General features: G+C 42.5%; 1 protein-coding gene across 1 annotated transcript in view; it reads left to right on the top strand.

The window, feature by feature from the left end:
- The window catches only part of NKD1 (NKD inhibitor of WNT signaling pathway 1), a gene marked incomplete at its 3' end in the record, with an annotated part of 76,566 nt that overhangs the window by 46,339 nt on the left and 11,010 nt on the right, over positions 1 to 19,217 (top strand). The window contains exons 4-5 of the mRNA XM_081336221.1: positions 1,232 to 1,289; positions 16,451 to 16,557. Coding sequence (XP_081192347.1) covers positions 1,232 to 1,289; positions 16,451 to 16,557 — 165 coding nt within the window. The remainder of the gene's footprint in view (positions 1 to 1,231; positions 1,290 to 16,450; positions 16,558 to 19,217) is intronic.

Raw genomic sequence — 19,217 nt, 5'->3', positions numbered from 1 at the left:
AAAGAAAGAGAGACATTGGGGAAAAAAATATACATTTTTATTCCTCTGCAGAAGCTCTTTTTTCAAATTACCATGCTACCTTATTCCATACTAATATATATCACCAATGCAGTAGTTATTTTAAAGGGAGTAAATGAATTGTTTGCATTTTTAAAAGGTCACAGTCTTATGAAAATGTACTACACACACACACATGTGCTGGCAATACCGCTAATTTTTCAAAGCACAGGTGTAAGGGTTCAGAACTGTGACTGCGGAGCGCTAGACTGAATCTTCCATAAATCTTAGAAACCTCCTGGATAACTTTGGGCCAGTTACTATCATCTTCTCTGAGTTGTTGTGAGGGAAAAGTAGGAGGAACGAATCCATTGGAGTTGGGTGGCCAATACATTTAAATAATTCTTCTTTCTTCTTCTTCTTCTTCTTCTTCTTCTTCTTCTTCTTCTTCTTCTTCTTCTTATTTAAATAATTCTTCTTTCTTCTTCTTCTTCTTCTTCTTCTTCTTCTTCTTCTTCTTCTTCTTCTTCTTCTTCTTCTTCTTCTTCTTCTCCTCCTCCTCCTCCTCTTCTTCTTCCTCTTCTTCCTCTCCTCCTCCTCCTCTTCTTCTTCTTCTTCTTCTTCTTCTTCTTCTTCTTCTTCTTCTTCTTCTCCTCCTCCTCCTCCTCCTCCTCCTCCTCCTCCTCCCTCCTCCTCCTCCTCCTCCTCCTCCTCCTCCTCCTCCTCCTCCTCACAGTCAATGTTATGATAGCTTGTGAGGTTAAACACAGAGAGTTACAACCACATTGGAGCCACAACCACACTTTACACTGCTAACAAGGCAGTTGTCCAGTGAGTTGCGGCCAGGTTTAGGACGGTTGTTAAACCAATCCCTGCCATTATGAAGTGAATCACGCAGTTGTTAAAGCAAACCTGGCTTCCCCTCATTGACTCTGTTGGGAAGGTTCTAGATGGGGATCACATGACCCAGCACACTGAAACATTCGTACTGCCCACCTTCCAGTGCCTGGATTTTGATTGTGTATACCGTGAGGAGGCTGCGGCGGTTTAAGTGTGAGGACTAGTTCTAAGTCCCTTCTTTCAGCTGCTGTTGTAACTATTGATGGTTGCTAAACGAAAAGGTTGCAAATCTAGTTGCCTTAAAGTGCCAAATAAAAATATTGTTTTTATGTGAAATAAACTAACAGATATCTTTTTTCTCTCTCTCTTCCCCCCCCCTCCCCCCGCCATACAGGAGGCAGCTGGCGAAATTTTCCGAGAGGTGCTTGAGAATGAACATTTTCATCTTGAAGGTGATTTTTTTTAACAGATATAAAAGCAATCGCTGGGTCTGATTTCTTTCTTTTTGTTTGTTCGCCAAACCCAAGGATGTACGTTTCTGAATGTGCATTGGGGAGAGGGGCCAAGAAATATCCCACCTGTCACACGGTCCACCTTGTAATATTTTTGGTTGAATAAGGGGTCCAAGCCTTAGTCATCTTTGGCACTCAAAAGATTTGGGGTGGGGTGGGAATAGAGATGGGAAGGCCTGGAAGAAAAAGAAAGCTGGAAAAATTGGTGTGTGTGGGGGGGGGCGGAAGAGCAATTTATATAAAGTGATCAAGATCTTCGTTGCTAAGGATTTGGGGGAACTGAGCTAGCTGGAGAACCGCTAGAAGGACTATTTGTAGTTGAGAATCCTTCCGTTCTCTTCTTGTTCCGCTCTTCCCGTTTCTTGCGTTGGGCGGGTGATGAGCATAATTCAGCACCACTCGCTGAGTTGTTTTGGGGGTGGGGGCAAGAAGCAGGAAAGTTCCTAGGTTTTCTCTTCCTTTTATTTATTTTATTCCATTTATTGGCCAGGTTTGTATGTGTGTGTGCATCACTTAAAAAAGTGGAAGACTATTTCAAGAGTGGATCCTTTCCCTTTCCCCTTCCCTTCCCTTCCCTTCCCTTCCTTTCCTTTCCTTTCCTTTCTTTCCTTTCCTTTCCTTTCCTTTCCTTTCCTTTCCTTTCTTCCTTTCCTTTCCTTTCCTTCCCCCTTCCCCCTTCCCCCTTCCTTTCCTTTCCTTTCCTTTCCTTTCCTTTCCTTCCTTCCTTTCCTTCCCTTCCCTTCCCTTCCCTTCCCTTCCCCCTTCCTCCTTTCCTTTCCTTTCCTTTCCTTTCCTTTCCTTTCCTTTCCTTTCCTTTCCTTTCCTTTCCTTTCCTTTCCTTTCCTTTCCTTTCCTTTCCTTTCCTTTCCTTTCCTTCCCCCTTCCCCCTTCCCCCTTCCTTTCCTTTCCTTTCCTTTCCTTTCCTTTCCTTTCCTTTCCTTCCCTTCCCTTCCCTTCCCTTCCCTTCCCTTCCCCCTTCCTCCTTTCCTTTCCTTTCCTTTCCTTTCCCTTTCCTTTCCTTTCCTTTCCTTTCCTTTCCTTTCCTTTCCTTTCCTTTCCTTTCCTTCCCTTCCCTTCCCTTCCCTTCCCCCTTCCCCCTTTCCTTTCCTTTCCTTTCCTTTCCTTTCCTTTCCTTTCCTTCCCTTCCCTTCCCCCTTCCTCCTTTCCTTTCCTTTCCTTTCCTTTCCTTTCCTTTCCTTTCCTTTCCTTTCCTTTCCTTTCCTTTCCTTTCCTTTCCTTTCCTTTCCTTTCCTTTCCTTTCCTTTCCTTTCCTCTCCTCTCCTTTCCTTTCCTCTCCTTTCCTCTCCTTTCCTTCCTCCTTCTTCCTTTCCTTCTTTCCTTTCCTTTCCTTCTGCCCTTCCCCCTTCCTCTTTGTATTTCAGTGTTTTAACACTAAATCTATAATGAAAAGAAAAATATTTTGACCTGAAGCCTGGCCAACAAAGCTCCCATTAAGACGAGCATAACATTCGGATCCTATCTTCAGCAGCTGTAGAGCTGTTTCTTATGCATTGGAAAACTCTTCGTTTGATATCCTTTCTTTATGCACACAGAAGATCAGTTCTCAACTGTTGCCTGCTCCAGGAAAGCAAATTCAGGTTTTAGCTTGGAAGAGTTTTTTCTTTCTTTCTTTCTTACTTTCTCCTGTATTTGTGAGATTGGTTGGTAGTTGTGTTCTCATGTTTTACTTTTTCTTCTTCTTATTGTATGGATGGATACCTTGTTCAGTACTATCCATTGAAGATGATCAGCTTTGCTTCGTGTTTGGGTTATTGCAGTTGAATGCTAGCTACAGTGTTGTGTGAATAGTATCCCAAACCTGTGATTGATTATGCTGATTTTCTGAAATAATAATAATAAAGTTGGAAGGGACCTTGGAGGTCATCTAGTCCAACCCCCTGCTCAGGCAGGAAACCTTATACCATGATCTATCTCAGTGGTTCTCAACCTTTTCTTCACCATGGAGCCCGTTTAAATATCTTCTGTGGCCACGGATCCCCAAGACTTAACTCCAGATTTAAATCACAACATTTCTTCAAGCCTTTGTGGGCCCCCTGTGATGTTGCAAACCACCACCACCCCAGGGATTTGTGGACCACAGGTTGAGAACCACTGATCTAGCTTCATAAATTACAATTTGAGATGGCCTTGTTTCATTGAACTATAGATAAGACAGCCGTCATTTCTCCCTGTGGAAATATCAGATGAAAGCTTTAATCGCTTTGAAGTCATGTTACTTTCAAGTCAAGATTGATCCCTCGTGACTTACAGGTTTATGACCATATAGCAACTTTCTGGGTATACCACAGAAGATGGTGGCTTGTGACGTCTTCTTACAGGGTGGTTTGTATGTTTGTTTACCCCAATCTGGTCTGAAACTCAAAATTTCCCAAGTGGTCTTCTATCCAAGTCCCTGCAATGACCCATTTTTCCCAGTTTTCTGAAACTTAGGAGATTGGCCTTGTAGCTCTGCTGTAGGGAAGGGAGGCTCATATTTTTTTTTTCATGGAACCAGAATTCACATAGTTTGCTGACCATAATGTAATTTCTTAGTTTTGGCTTCAGATGCTGTATGAATCTGGCCATTGTGGTTTATGGGCCAGCTTACAGCTGTAGTAACTTATTCAACAAATCCCGATTCAAATGAACTGATACAGCTCATTACATAGTTCTTCTTTCTTGTGAATCAGTCATCTATGACAATTCCTTCCTGATGTTCTGGATTTCTCTGAAATGATATATCAATGGGAGGGATAGACGTGATAGGATCACATGTATCCATCCTATCAAGCCCAAAGAAATGGTATCGGATCTCCTGCCATTGGCAAGGGGTTGGACTAGAAGACCTCCAAGGTCCTTTCCAACCTAATTATTCTATGTTCTAGTGGACGATGGAGCTGCTCTTGTTTGACCTGTGTATTACTTGCCTTGTGATCAGCCCCCAAAGTATTTTTTTGGATATGTTACTTCCCAAACATTTAGAGCATCTGGTGATGTACTGGTGCTTCATCTGAGAAATTGTATTGTAGAAGAACTGTAGGGATCACACAAAGCACCCGTTAGATAAGCAGTAGAATTATTTTTATTGTCTTTCAAATTGGGACTATGACTTACCAGATTTTAGGGAGTTACCACCAGTAAGCACCAGCAGCCTAAATTACCAAAAAAGGAGGAGGAGAAGGAGGGGGGGGAAGAAGAAAGAGGAGGAGAAGGAGGAGGAGAAGAAGAAGAAGAAGAAGAAGAAGAAGAAGAAGAAGAAGAAGAAGAAGAAGAAGAAGAAGAAGAAGAAGAAGAAGAAGAAGAAGAAGAAGAAGAAGATCATTTAACTGGATTTAATTTCTAAGGTTGGATTGCAAAGCTTAATCAAATCCTTTCCTTCTTAACTGGCTTAACTGGGCCACAGCAAAAGGGCTCCGGAATCTGGGATTAAAACCGTATTTAGTAAAAGTCCTCCTTTTTTAAACTGTGGAAAGAACAAAACCAACATCAAAGCTCTCAGCCACAAAAACAGGTTGTTGACTCAGTTCTTAGATTTGACAAGAGGCTCAGCTGCAGCTGAATTATTTTGTTTATCCTACAGCAGGAAGATAGAAGCCTTCTGACTATTATTCCCTAATTTAACTTTTCTCTGGTTTGATTTTTTTTTTATATCCTTGGACGTCCTAGTATTTTGGGGACAACTCTTTTTTTTTTAAGACGGTGTGTGTGTGTGTGTGTCTTCTTGTATCCCACGTACTGAAATTAAGGCATAATATTAAGAATCTTGTCGTTGGTATTTCTTTCTGAATGCCAGATAAAATCCTCCTCCTCCTCTTTTCTTGGGCTTTCCACTTTCCCAGTATTGAGTTGTTGTTTCGTGTCCCATCAAAGGTCATCCATTCCTTCCCCAAGGTCATCTCTATCCAGGTAGTCCTCGCCTTACGACCATGATGGAGCCCAAAATTTCTGTTGCTTCGTCAAGTGAGTTTCCTCCCTCATTTTACGACCTTTCTGTCCACGGTTGTTAAGTGAATCACTGCAGTTGTTAAGTTAGGAACGCAGTTGTTAAGTGAATCTAGCTTCCCCATTGACTTTTCTTGTCAGAAGGTCGCAAAAGGGGGATCACCCAAGCCCTGGACGCTGCAACCGTTATAAATGTGAACCATGGGGAAGCCAGATTCACTTAACAACCTTGTTCGCATAACCACGGTGGAAAAAAAGGTCATACAGTGAGGCAAAACTCACTTAACTCTCTCAATCAGACACAGAAATTTGAGGCTCAGTTGAGGTCGTAAGTTGAGGACCTGCCTGTACGAAGTCTTCTGTTAAGGATGCTTTTATTCGGAGTCCTGAGCAAAACATCCACTTCCATCTCTATGTATTTCTGAGAAGGACAACAGAAACCCACCAGTTTCTCTAATCTGGGGGGGGGGGGCGGCGCAGTGAATTTGTAAGTCAAGAATCTATGAAAAGGGGCGGGGTCCACATGCACACAGGAATGCCTTTATAAGAGCCCTTTGCCACCCCCCCACCCCAACCCCAAAGGAAAAGAGCAAGAATTAATTGGAGGAGAGAACTTGCAAGCTGTCTTTTCATAACGTTCCTATGGCTTGGTTAAATTCTGTAAGCCCCCGGCGGGTGTGTGTGTGTGTGTGTGTGTGTGTGTGTGTGTGTGTGTGAATGTTTTCCAGACACAACAACCCCATTGTACTTGGGGAAAACTGTAACAAATAATGCTTAACAGCAAGTGTGGGGCAGAAAAACCAAAGGGGGGGAGGAGGAAAGAACTTCAGCCAGCTTGGGGTCCTAGTTTGAAGAGCATTGAAAACTGTCAGGGACCTTATTACTGTATGTGTGTTTCAACTTTTATTTTTTTCCGGGTAGCTGCAAAAAAAACCCCCACCACCTCAGTTTTACTCAACAAGCAGAGAATAAGGTAGCCTTTGTTACCTTGACAGATTATAGCTTTCCACACACACACCCCCTCCTTCCTCTTAAAATCTGCTCTTCATAAAAGCTCAGCGTGAATGGTGGAGTTTCTGACTGGCTTCAGATACTGAGGTGACTTTTTATAGTTCTGAAGTAGCTTCAGGGATTTCATCACGTGTTTTAAGTTTGAGAAGAAGGGATGGAAAATAGAGATGTATTTTAAGTGGGGTGGAGGGGAGGGTTTTTTTCCATTCTCCTTTTAACAGATGTTTCATCTCAATCATATCCAGACCTCGTAGTAGTTGTACCACTCAGCTTTATTTTCCTATGAAGGAATGTAATTTTTTTTTGACAATCCTAGCATTTATTTGGAGTCAAACTTCTTCTTTTTTTCTTATATTTCTGCCCCTAAATTTTAATGAAACCGCTATTCGTCTGTGAGTTAAGAAGAGATTGGACAACCATTTGTCTGAAATGGTATAGAGTTTCCTGCCTGAGCAAGGGGTTGGACTAGAAGACCTCCAAGGTCCCTTCCAACGCTGGTTTTCTGTTAACTTTTTCTGTTAAGTTAAAAGAAAATAGTATATTTAAAGCATCGTCTATGAAGATTCTCAGTCATTCCAGGTCATGATGGTCCCAAAGGTGCATTTTCAAGAGGCAACTGGACTTTGTTGAAGACTGAAGAAGCTTCTTGGATGAGAAGCAAAATGTTTTCAAGGAAAAATAAAGAAAGTCCAGTTGCCTCTTGAAATCAGGTAAACATTAATTACCTTTATTGACAAGCTTGCAACCAGCTGGCCGGTTTTAGTTGAACAATCTGATGGCTTGGATTTCATAGGGCTGGTAGGATTCTGGAATTTTGGTCCCTCACATTTAGAGAGATCTTGATTGAGGAAAAGTGGTTTAGAGCAAAACTTTCCTAACAATCTCAACGTATTTTTTTGTGGGGGAATAAGGATGGACTTAGAATGTTAAGTCTAGAACTTCCATTCCAAGAAAATGAAGTAGCATAAAATACATAACGTAGACTGAAATTTAGCTTACTCCAGAAGGTGGTTTCTTTTAAAATGAATATCCAAAGAGATTATGGACAACGGCTCATCCTTGGGGAAAAAACATTTGTAGGTGTCTAAGTACAAACCGCCTTCACATCTTCCCCTTTGGCATGAGCAGTGGTTCTTCACTACCGTGAAAACTCATGCTAACGATGGTATACAAATAAATGATAATCATTTCCAGGTTGTGTGGAAAGTGAGACAGCCTATCAATGTTTTTTTTCCTAGTCGAAATACGGACATGCTGATAAGTTACCCATATAAAAATAAGGGGGCCTTGTTTTATACAATGCGTGTGAACTTTGGGCTGCACCTTTTTTTTTAGAAGAGACAGAGATGTTTGGAGCATCAGTCTAGGACAGTATGTTTTACAATGTAAATTTTAAATTGGTTTGCAGGAACAAGGATGGTTTGGATGGCTCATAGCGATCAGAAAGACATTCAGAACTGGTCTCCCCAGCGTTATTTCTTTACGATGATCTTTGTGAGGATCACAGTGACAGCTCTCCCCATGGGAAGCAATTTTGATGAAAAGGCTGATATGATTATTCCATCATCTTGGTGTTTTCAGAGCTCTTGTTATCACAGCAAATGTGTGTGTGTGTATTTTTGGCACATCTAAGTTAGCCGAGAGACTGGTTGGGGATCAAAGTCTGCATTATTAATGATATTACCTACGCACAACCTTCATTTAAATTAGTGTTGTGTAGTTTTCCTTGGGAACTTCAGAATGAAACATCCCTAAAGGGATCACCATACAGCCTCCCTCCAAAAATCAAAATGAAATAATAAAAAAAGATGATGGAAACAGAAATATGTAAAAAAAAAGTGGGGTTGAAGGAGAGAAAGGACTTGTATCTGTAAACTGCACTGAGCAACTCCGAGGACAAAAGAGCAATTTGTGCTATTCTGAGTGTGTGGTTGAATTTCCTCACCCTGTTGCACTTTTCTTGACACTCCACCCCCTCCCACTTTTGTTAGAAGTAGGAGTTAGCAAAATCCTGAGCCACTGGATGAGGCCCAGGCAAGGTTAAACCCAGCTAAAGGTGTGACAGACCCAGGTAAGCCACAAGGAAATTCATTATGCATGTCCTGATAGGCTATCACAATCGCACACAGCTGAATATGGACCCTGTTGTGTTTCTTGTGTAGCCCGTTGTGAGCCATTTCTCTATCTGGGTCTTCAGTGTTCTTGGAGCTTGGTGGCTTTCTTGCAGACGTTTCATGACCCAACTAGGTAACATCATCAGTGCAAAACTCCACTCCCTTCTAGCACTGATGATGTTACCCAGTTGGGTCATGAAACATCTGCAAGAAAAGTACCAAGCTCAGAGAGCACCAGGGACCCCTCATTCCAACCCTGAGCTTCAGATATTCTCTTCTAAACAGATACCTGAAACCAAAGGTTTCATCCAGGACCACCTATGTGGGGGGACCCCCCCAACCCCACCCCCAAATCTTTGAGGGCCACTTGTGTGGCACCTCCAATTTTTAAGATGATAGCAAGGAAAGATTACCCAGTACTTGAGAAGTAACCAGGCTACCTATCATTAATTTAAGCTTAAAAGCCGGCAGAACTAAATTAAATTTAGGTTTTGTCCCATTCCACCCTATTTCTTCAACCTGCCTATATTTGGGAACGTTTTTCTGGGACTGTACTCCAAAGCTTGCCAGTCTCCAGGCGTTTTTCCATCTGCTGCTTGAGCTAATGTTCCATAACCTATTTCTGGGTTTGCACCTCCCATGAGCTATAAAAACCGCCTTCTCCTCGCCCCATCTGCTGATCTCCCAGAGGGTGTTTTCTCCCCCTTTTTTAATATTTGGGAGTCTCTTGCACCATCATCTGCTGCCCAAGTCGTGAGACCCAACGCAAGCTGTATGTCTTCTTTTATGAGGCAGTAATTTGGAACATTGTGGGGTTGGTGTTTTGTGTTGGGTTGGTTTTTTTGTGAAAAGGCTTTTCTGTACATAGTGATACAGCATTTCATCCTTCTAAACTGAACTTGCTAACTTTCGAAGGAGGAGGATGAGCGGAGGGCTAGGATAGGGGAAAATATATATATATATATTCCTTTGATCTCAGTAGAGATGGGAAAAGCCTGTTCTGTTGAGGCTTTTGGCTAACAGAACAAACAGCGTTTAGAATTTAACTTTGCTTAATTAATTAGTAATTCTGTTTAATGCCGTCTGATCTCCATCCAAAAGGTATTCTGAAGCTTGGAAAAGGGAACATCAAAGTAGCTTGGGTGACGATGGTCAAGTATAGCATTTAATCTAGCTTGCTGCTGTTGATGAAAAATTACCAGCCCGGCCACTAATTAGAAAGAGAAACGATTGTCTGCTATATAAATTCATCAAGCTATTTAGTGCAAAGAATTAAGTTAGGTGCCTGAGCTAGTATTGAAGTGATATAATTGCTAACTAATAGCAGTTTAGGACTGCCATATGGTTTTGATGATATCTGTCAATTTTCTTTTCCAGTGCGTGTTTGAAGGGGAAAAATCTTATTTATGGGGTTCTAAAGTTAAAAAGTGGGTTACTTTGGTTGAATTAATGATCAATGCAGACAGAGAGAATGTTTATTAATTCTTTATGTCTTCTCGGTGTGATCCCCTTGTCGTCTTCTGACTGTCCAGTCAAATAAATTATTCAGATTGAGAAAGGCGAGGGTCAGAGATTGGCCAGTTGGGATCAGCTGACAGAATGCGCAAAGAGAGAGAGAGAGACTCCACGTTTTGGTTGAAGTGTAATGTGCTATTAGCTATGCAGAACTCATGGGAGGTGGTAGCCGTCTATAATCCTGAACATAACATTCTACCAAGGCTGGTGTTGTGATGACTTTGGGCACAACTCAACAGTACAAAATGCCGATTGACAGTACAGTCATGGAATCCTCTCCCTGTCCACACCTTTTTGTGGGGCCTGGTTCTCTAATAACAAATAGACGTTATTAATTAACCGACCTCAGCAACAGATAATCTGGAAGTATTCTTGTACCAATTAGTCTCTTTAATGCGAGAGTCCCGTTTCGCTGTGTTTGAAATGTAATATTTCTCGGGCCTTGTTCCTGTTGTTGCATTTCCAGTTTCGGATAGAAAAAGAACATTGTGCCGTGGCATTGGAGGCACACACTTCCTAATTAGCAGCAGAGAAAAGAGAGCCTGTGAAGAAGCAAATGAGATGTGTTTTCAAAGATGTAATCCTCGTTCAGTTGAAAATGAAAACCCAAAGCCTTAGTTTTAGATAATACGATAGTTTCATTTTTATTCCTCCCCCCCCCCCCACTTTTCTGGACTAAGGAGTAAAAACTGTCCACTGATTGGGTTTGCTTATGCCAGTTTTAGTACATTCAGAAATTGCCCCCTTTTCTCCCCCCCCCAAAAAAACAGGCTTCTTAAGCAGGAATTTAATACATCGACCTAACTATCCCCCAAATTAAATGTCTCAAGCAAGCTGGTATTTGTTTCCCAAAATTTTCCTTCGGAAAAAGAAAGAAAAATACTTGGTGGAACAAGCTAATTCATCTGCAGACTTTTTTCATCTTCAAACTTTCCCTGCCTCCACTAAAGTCCTGGTAGTATAACTTCAGAGGGTGGTTAACCAAACGGTCATAAGTGGAGGACTACCTGTATCAAGTCCTCGACTTAACAACAATCCGTTTAACGACCACTCGAACAGCATTACATCACTGGGGAAAAAAATGACTTAGACTCCTTTTTCCACACTTACGACCATTGCGACATCCCCGCAGTCACGTGATCAAAATTCAGACACTCGGCAACTGACTCGTATTTATGTCCTGGGGCGTCACGTGATCCCCTTTTGCGACCTTCTGAGAAGCAGAGCCAACGGAGAAGCCAGATTTGCTTCACGGCCGTGTGGCTAACTTAACGACTGCAGTGTTTCACTGAACAACCGTGGCAAGCAAGGTCGTAAGATGGGGCAAAGCTCACCTAACTAATGTCCCGCTTAACCGCAGAGGTGTTGGGTTCAACTATGGTTGTAAATCGAGGACTAGCTGTGCCACCATCATTTTGGAGAAGGGTGATTGGGCTTTTGCACAGGAGGGAGCACGCCTGATTTGGTAAGCGTGGGGAGTCCCAGAGTGACTAACATCTGTCCTGGGTGCTTCTGAGCACTGCCATTCAGTTCACTGGTTCTTCTGGGCAGGAAGACAGCCTTACAGTTAATAAGAAGAAATTGGCAGACCCTTCAGGTTAACTAGAAAGTCTGTCTTGCCAATGTTTAGAGACAGGACCCAGGAAATGTCAACAACCGTCAAATTTGGTATTTCCCAGACACTGCCTCCTCTGGCAGGTACCAAAGTCCTGTCAAAAACAAAAGGCAGAGTTTCCAACCTACTTTATAATACAGCTTTAAGGTCAAAGCAGGGAAGGAGCATTAAAGCAGCTGGGTCTTTTTTTTCCAAGCTCAGATCTCTGTTTCAGAAACTTAACACTGTCTTTGCATCTATGTGCCATACATGTCGAGTAAATAGACCCGTGCAGGCATGTGCATATGGACACCCAAAGGATAGAAATGAATTCCAAAGAGTGAAAAAAGGACACCGCTGCCTACATTGATCTAGAAAGAGTTCTTTTGAGGGCGTCTGGAAAATGTTCTCAAACAGCACTTGCAAAGGATTTTACCCAGAATTTGGGACATATTGAAAGTAACTGGTGTTCTTTGGACTTGATGGTTTTCTGGCAGAGGTTTTATTACCTGATTAGGTAATATCAAGCTATTCTCCAAAGCACCTGAAGGCAGGACAAGAAGCAACGGATTGAAACTAACCAAAGAGAGAAGCAACCTAGAACTAAGGAGAAATTTCCTGACAGTGAGAACAATTAATCAGTGGAACGGCTTGCCTCCAGAAGCTGTGAATGCTCCAACACTGGAAGTTTTTAAGAAGAGACTGGACAACTATTTGTCTGAAATGTCATAGGTTCTCTTGCTTGAGCAGGGGGCTGGACTAGAAGACCTCCAAGGTCCCTTCCAGCTCTATTCTACCATCAGTGCTTGATGAGGAGGATCAGCACAGGACTGATGATGTTACCTAGTTGGGTAATGAAATGTCTGCAAGCGAACCACAAAGCTCAGAGAGCACCAAGGACCCCACAGTTCAATTCTGACCTAGACATTCCCTTTTATTGGTTCATCTAATGCATAGTTATTCCCACAAGTATCAAAATTATGCCATTTTTTCCAATTGCAGACCTGAGGTGTTTGGTTTCCTGAATGCGTTTGTGTTCATTGTGTGAATGTGCTTGGGGGGGAAGAGATTTTTCCAGAAGTGATCTTGCCCATGGATCTGTTTTGAACTGCTCTTGAGTTGACAGTTAGGATCCTTGATGATCTCCCTTTTATTTAAGATAGCAATCTCGCCTAGACAAATGTAATAGTGTTGGCGAGGATTTGGGTGGAAGATCACATGGCAGCCAGCTGAACTCTTCGCATTTTGCCTTGTGGTTTTTCTTGGGTTGTCGCGCTGCCAATCTTAACTCTTCCCGGTCATTGTTTGCATTTTTCTTTATAGATGCTTTTCAGGGCATCGCTTTTCTGTTGTGTGTGTGAGAGAGATGTGAGCAGATCTCTTTTAACTGTCCTGTGTTGCTTCATATGCATAGAAACAGACCGCTGAAGGGCATATAGCCTAAAAGCACTTAATTTTTCTGTATTTCGGTTAAACACGTGTTAAAACAAAATTTGTTTGCCTCAAGCCCAAAATGCTATCCTTTGATATTTTCCCCCTATCCTGTCTACTCCAAAGACTGAGCAGTTTGACTGATGCAGTGATCTTTCATCCTAGGCAGCCTGTTTATTTACGTATGTACATGTTTATTTAAAAGATTCATATAGCTGTCCATCTTAAGTTATCTGGGCTGCTTTTGAAAGAGGCTTTAAAGAAATAGATCTATATTCCACAAATGACGATGCCTTTTTTAATTTATGGAAAAGTTGTATCTGTAGTTGTGACCAGCCTAGAAAATTGATAAAAATGCCAGGGAATTTGTAGAAGCCGGGCACTCTTGACAATCAGCCATCAAGGGACACATAGACATTAACAACATACTAGAGGCCAGGGGACTGGAGACTAAAAGATATAAGGAATGGTTGCTGGAATTGGGCAGGTCTAGTTTAATGAAGAAGGGACGCGGTGGCTCAGTGGGTTAGGACGCTGAGCTTGTCGATCAGAAGGTCGGCAGTTTGGCGGGTCGAATCCCGAGTGCCGCGTAACAGAGTTGAGCGCCTGTTACTCGTCCCAGCTTCTGCCAACCTAGCAGTTCGAAAGCACGTAAAAATGCAAGTAGAAAAATAGGGACCACTACGGTGGGAAGGTAACAGCGTTCCGTGTGCCTTTGGCATCTAGTCAAGTCATGCTGGCCACATGACCACGGAGACGTCCTCGGACAAGCACTGGCTCTTCGGCTTTGAAACGGAGATGAGCACCGGGCCCTAGAGTCAGAAACAACTAGCACGCATGTGCGGGGGAACCTTTACCTTTACCTTTACCTTAGTTTAATGAAGAGAAGGACTAGGAGAGACATGTTCCAGTATCTCTGGGGCTGCCATAAGGAAGAGGGAGTCAAGCTATTCTCCAAAGCACCTGAAGGTAGCAAACAACCCAACCAAGGAATCTTTAAGACCACCCTCACCAACACTGACAGAGCAAGCCACCAGAATATAAAATGACAACAAACCACACTCCTCACTAGCACTGATGATGTTACCTAGTTTGCGTAAGAAACGTCTGCAAGAAAAGAAGCCAGTTGCCAAGCATCTGAATTTTGATCACATGACCAGGGGGATGTTGCAATAGTCATAATTGTGAACATTGGTCATAAGTCAACTTTTTTCAGTGCCGTTGTAACTTCCAATGAATGGTTGTAACTCAAGGATTACCTCTGAGTCATCCTTGGTTTGATTTCTTGTAAAGGAGTCATGATTTGCTTGTGACCATATCTGAGCCTGTGGGCAACTAGCAGAATAAGAAAGTAACAGAAGTGGAAGGGACCTTGGAGGTCTTCTAGTCCAACCCCTTGCTTCAGCAGGAAACCCTATATCATTTCAGGCAAATCATTGTCCAATCTCTTCTTACAAACCTCCAGTGATGGAGCACCCACAACTTTTGGTGGCAAGATGTTCCACTGATTAATTGTAGGAAGTTTCTCCTTAATTCCAGGTTGTTTCTCTCCTTGATTATTTTCCATCCATGGTCTGTTCTCCTGCCTTCAGGTGCCTTGGAGAATTCTTGAATTCTTACTAGACGTCTGACTAGCTATGGGGCTGCTGTTTTCTGACACTTGGTTTGCAAGTACGTGAGACAGACAGAAAGGGGGAAATTATTGGGAAAAGTGACGTTGCGCTGCCTCTTCAAATACAGAATTACAAGTAGCTCCAGCAACCAAATTGCAGGCCAAATGGAGAAGAGATCTTTGCCTGCACGCCATATCAAAACATATGTCCAAGACATTTATATGGCAAGCTTTTCCTTCTCCGTCATCTTTCTGATATTCTTTACTTTTTATATGTGAAGGACCTAATTTGTCACAGCACAGTTTTTACCTGCCAGAATGTGTTACTTTAATGATTTATTTATCTTTCTGAACGTAGAGAAAGATTATGCTGCAGAGCTTAGAGCCAAGAGCGTTTATTCTCTTTTAGACTTCTTCTCTGGTTGCCCTTACCTTGCCCTCACACAGAAACTTAATTTAAGGCTGATGAAGGATCAAATATAACTTGTGCTGATGCATAACATTAACCCATAAAGCAGCTTGTTTGTTTGAAGGATTTACTGCAGTGGTGTGCAAACCAAGTTCTGTGTGCAAACCAAAGCACTGTGGCATTAAGATTTTTTTTTTTTTTTAAAAAAAAAATCCAATTTAGTTTTATGTGTGGACTGGTTGATGCTTTCTGTTGGCTTTGAATGAGAAATGAATGTGTTCCTGCAAGTTGTAACAAGTCTATTCTCTTAGTAGAGAATACTTTAATACTTCTTCTTTTTTCTTTTTTAAAATTCACTTTTGTTTTACCTTTGTGTGTTATTTTTTTTTTTTTAAAAAAAAAAGCTCGTTTTTTTTCATCCGGAGGGCATTTCCATAGCGAGTAGAGCCCTTTGTCAATATTGTAACCTGTTAAATCAAATTATATTTTGGATGTCAAAGTTAGGGAGCTACTGTTCTCAGCAGAACTCCATGTAAAATTCATGGTTGTACCATGTTGATGAAAATGAAGCCAAAATTTAACATAGTTGACAAATATGGGTTTTTAAATAGGTTCTATGTCATGTTCAGAAGAAAGCTCTCTGGGCTCCTAGTTTGAATGTATTGAGGTGCAAAGAGTTTGCACTGGAAAATGCATCTCTCAATAGAGTTAAACTGGGCTCCATGCTGGGAAAAATGTGCTCTGTGTCAGGCTTAGAACAAAACTCCAAAAGGTTTGTTTCGTGCTTAGGATGCTCAACACGTCTCTTTTGCACTCGGAGCAAGGTTGAGCTACCGTGTTTCCCCCAAAATAAGACCAGGTCTTATTATTTTATTTTTATATTTTTTTTTTGCCTACAAAAGAGGCATCAGGTCTTATTTTTGGGGGGTGTCTTTTTATACCCACCTCTGGCACTGATGACCCTGCCCAGCAGGTCCACTTCTTCTGCAGCTGCATTCCAGCCTCCATTTTGCACTCATGCCTTTCTGGAAGGCCTGTGACTGAGAAATGCAGGCCTGGCTGCAGAAAACGCCACAGAAGAAGAGGGCTGGTGAGGAGAGGCCTGGCTGCAAGGTGAGTGTGGCGTGTGTGGGGCAGATTCACACCCCTACCCACCCCTGCCGTAGCTTGATTGTGCCTCGCCCCCAAACTAGGGCTTATTTTTTGGGTAGGGCTTCTACTAGACCAGGGGTAGGCAACCTTGGCTCTGAGCCATGCTGGCTTTAGGAATTCTGGGAGTTGAAGTCCACGAGTCATCAAAGAGCCAAGGTTGCCTACCCCTGTACTAGACCCACCCCCAAAATCAAGCTAGGGCTTATTTTTAGGGTAGGTCTTACTTTCGGGGAAACCTGGTGTTTTGTGCATCCCTACAGCTAAACTCAACCCAACATCTAGAGCATTCTCCTTAACTCTGCCTCTCTCTTTCACCCCCAGTTGCTCTGCCTCCAGAAAAGACAGACGGAGCTCGCAGCGGTGAGGAAAAGAAAGCTGAAAAAGAAGCCGACGTCCGCACAAATGCCAAGAAGCAGCTGAAATTTGAGGTAAAAGCATGTCGTCCTTTTGTTAGGGCAGCCAGTTGCTCTGAGATCTTCAAAAGATGCCGTTCCCATCCAATTTGACTCCTAATCGGCTCCATATTAGTGGTTTTGCAAATGCAAGCGGCGTTCAAAACAGCAATTGCTGTTCTTCTTCCAAATATTTGGGGAGTGTTCTGAGGTCAAGACAGCTCTGGTTTGCACTTGGAACTCTTCCAGGAGAGTTGGAACAACATCAGAACGCTTCCAGAAACGATGAAATAACCCATTTTTGAACTTGAAACGGCATTTGGAGTCTTGAAATGTTTTGTCTTTGAAACATTTCACAAGCCTCCTTCAATGCATGCCCTGTTTTCCTGGAAGACAGAAGACTCTTCAAGGGTTCAGAGAACTGCTAGCTTTCTGCCCTATTTGGGAGTGCATAATAAACATTGTGGAGGATTATGTTGTGTGTTTGCAGTTGCAAAGTGATTGCCTAGAATCCATATCCTGGAAAAGGACAGATTTGGAAAGAATTGGAGGTGACCCCATAATCATGCTTTCTTCCTCCATCTCCTGCTGTACGTACAAGAGGCCACCATGCTAGCAGTTGAATCATACTTCCAAACTGACAATGAGGCAGCAACCAGTAGGACAAGGGAGAGCTTGGTTCAGATGATGGGCAGACCTCTCCAGGTTGTTATATCATCATATCTCAATCTGTTTCTTGAGGGTGGTTGATTGACTTTACTTAATTAGGAGACCAGACCTTTGAAGAATCCAAGTTGCTCCATGGGACAAGCAGAGTTTGCTCTCAAAGTTCAAAAACTTTGCAACTCCTGAGAAGATTATTCCAGCTTTTGTTTACAAAAGCATCTTGAGCAACCAAAAGAATAACAGAATAACAGAGCTGGAAGGGACCTTGAGGTCTTTTAGTCCAACCACCTTATTCAAGTAGGAGACCCTTACCATGCTGGACAAATCACTCTCCAATCTCTTCTTAAAAACTTCCAGTGTTGGAACACCCACAACTTCTGGAGGCAAATTGTTCCAGTGATTAAATGTTCTCACTGTCAGGAAATTTCTCCTTAGTTCTAGGTTGGTTCTCTCCTTGATTAGTTCCCATCCATTGCTTCTTGCCCTGCCTTCAGGTGCTTTGAAGAAGAGGTTGACCCCCTCTTCTTTGTGGCAACCCCTGAGATATTGGAAGGCTGCTATCATGTCCCCCCCTCGTCCTTCTCTTCATCAAACTAGCCATACCCAATTCCTGCAACCGTTCTTTGTATGTTTTTAGCCTCCAGTCCTCTGATCATCTTTGTTGGGCTTCTCTGCACTCTTTCTACAGTCTCAATATCTTTATTAATTAAACACTTTAATTATAGTGGGGCATGTGTGTTTATGTGAAGCTTCCCCAGTTATGTCGCATGGAATCATTACAGTTGTGAATTAAGCTCTAGGTTCATGGCCAATTGGCTTGCAGCACTGGCTGCCCTTAGCTGATCTGGAAAAGCTAAGCAGGATCAGACTTGATCAGGACCACCAGGAGTGTAGACTTGACTGAGAAACTGGAAAAAAAAACCAAACGTAGCTCATTCCAGGAAATCACTAGGAATCAAACTTGGTTCAAGGGAAACCTTTTGTTTGGTGTGTTCTTGTGCGTGCAGGAGTTCCGTGAAGTTCCATGAGCTCACATGAGGAGAACTTTCTCAAGTGCTAACCAAGCACCAGGGATGCCAACTGTGGCAAAATTTAAATATATTATTATACATATTATTCTAATGTCTCATATCTTGGCATTAATGAATCTTCTCTGCTGGCTGTCATTACGCTTCTTTCTCTGAGTTTCTCTTTTCTTACATTCTTGCCAAAGGTGATCAGTGTGTTGTTGCTGTAGAAGATACAGATAATGCTGGGAGTAAACAGAGCCAATTACAAGTACCTCAGTGATCTAATTCTCCTCCTTGATATAAATTCAGCTAAGTGGACAGATTAAGAGTCTTCAGAGGCCGGTAGTGATCTTGCCAAAATTGTTCCAGGACTGATAACTGAAGTTGGAAAAGAATAGGCTTTCATCTTTACTTCCCCCCACCCTGTGCCTCCTTGATTGCTCTTTCAAAATAGAATTAGTGAATCAAACAGAGAGACATCCTTGAGAAAACAGGGACTTTTCATGTAGCTTCATTGATATCTAACACAGTCAATGAGGTTTCCATGATTCGAGTGGCTTTAAGATTCCTTCCTTTCTGCTTCCCTCTCCTTCCTTCCTTCCTTCCTTCCTTCCTTCCTTCCTTCCTTCCTTCCTTCCTTCCTTCCTTCCTGCTTCCCTCTCCTTCCTTCCTTCTTTTCTCTCCTTCCTTTTTGCTTCCCTTTCCTTCCTTCCTTCCTTCCTTCCTTCCTTCCTTCCTTCCTTCCTTCCTTCCTGCTTCCCTCTCCTTCCTTCCTTCCTTCTTTTCTCTCCTTCCTTTTTGCTTCCCCTTCCTTCCTTCCTTCCTTCCTTCCTTCCTTCCTTCCTTCCTTCCTTCCTTCCTTCCTTCCTGCTTCCCTCTCCTTCCTTCCTTCCTTCTTTTCTCTCCTTCCTTCCTTCCTTCTTTTCTCTCCTTCCTTCTTGCTTCCCCTTCCTTCCTTCCTTCCTTCCTTCCTTCCTTCCTTCCTTCCTTCCTTCCTTCCTTCCTTCCTTCCTTCCTTCC

The sequence above is a fragment of the Vipera berus genome (assembly GCF_964194415.1).
Source record: "Vipera berus genome assembly, chromosome: 10".
Taxonomy (NCBI): Eukaryota; Metazoa; Chordata; class Lepidosauria; order Squamata; family Viperidae; genus Vipera; species Vipera berus.
This window is presented reverse-complemented; position numbering and strand designations above follow the sequence as displayed.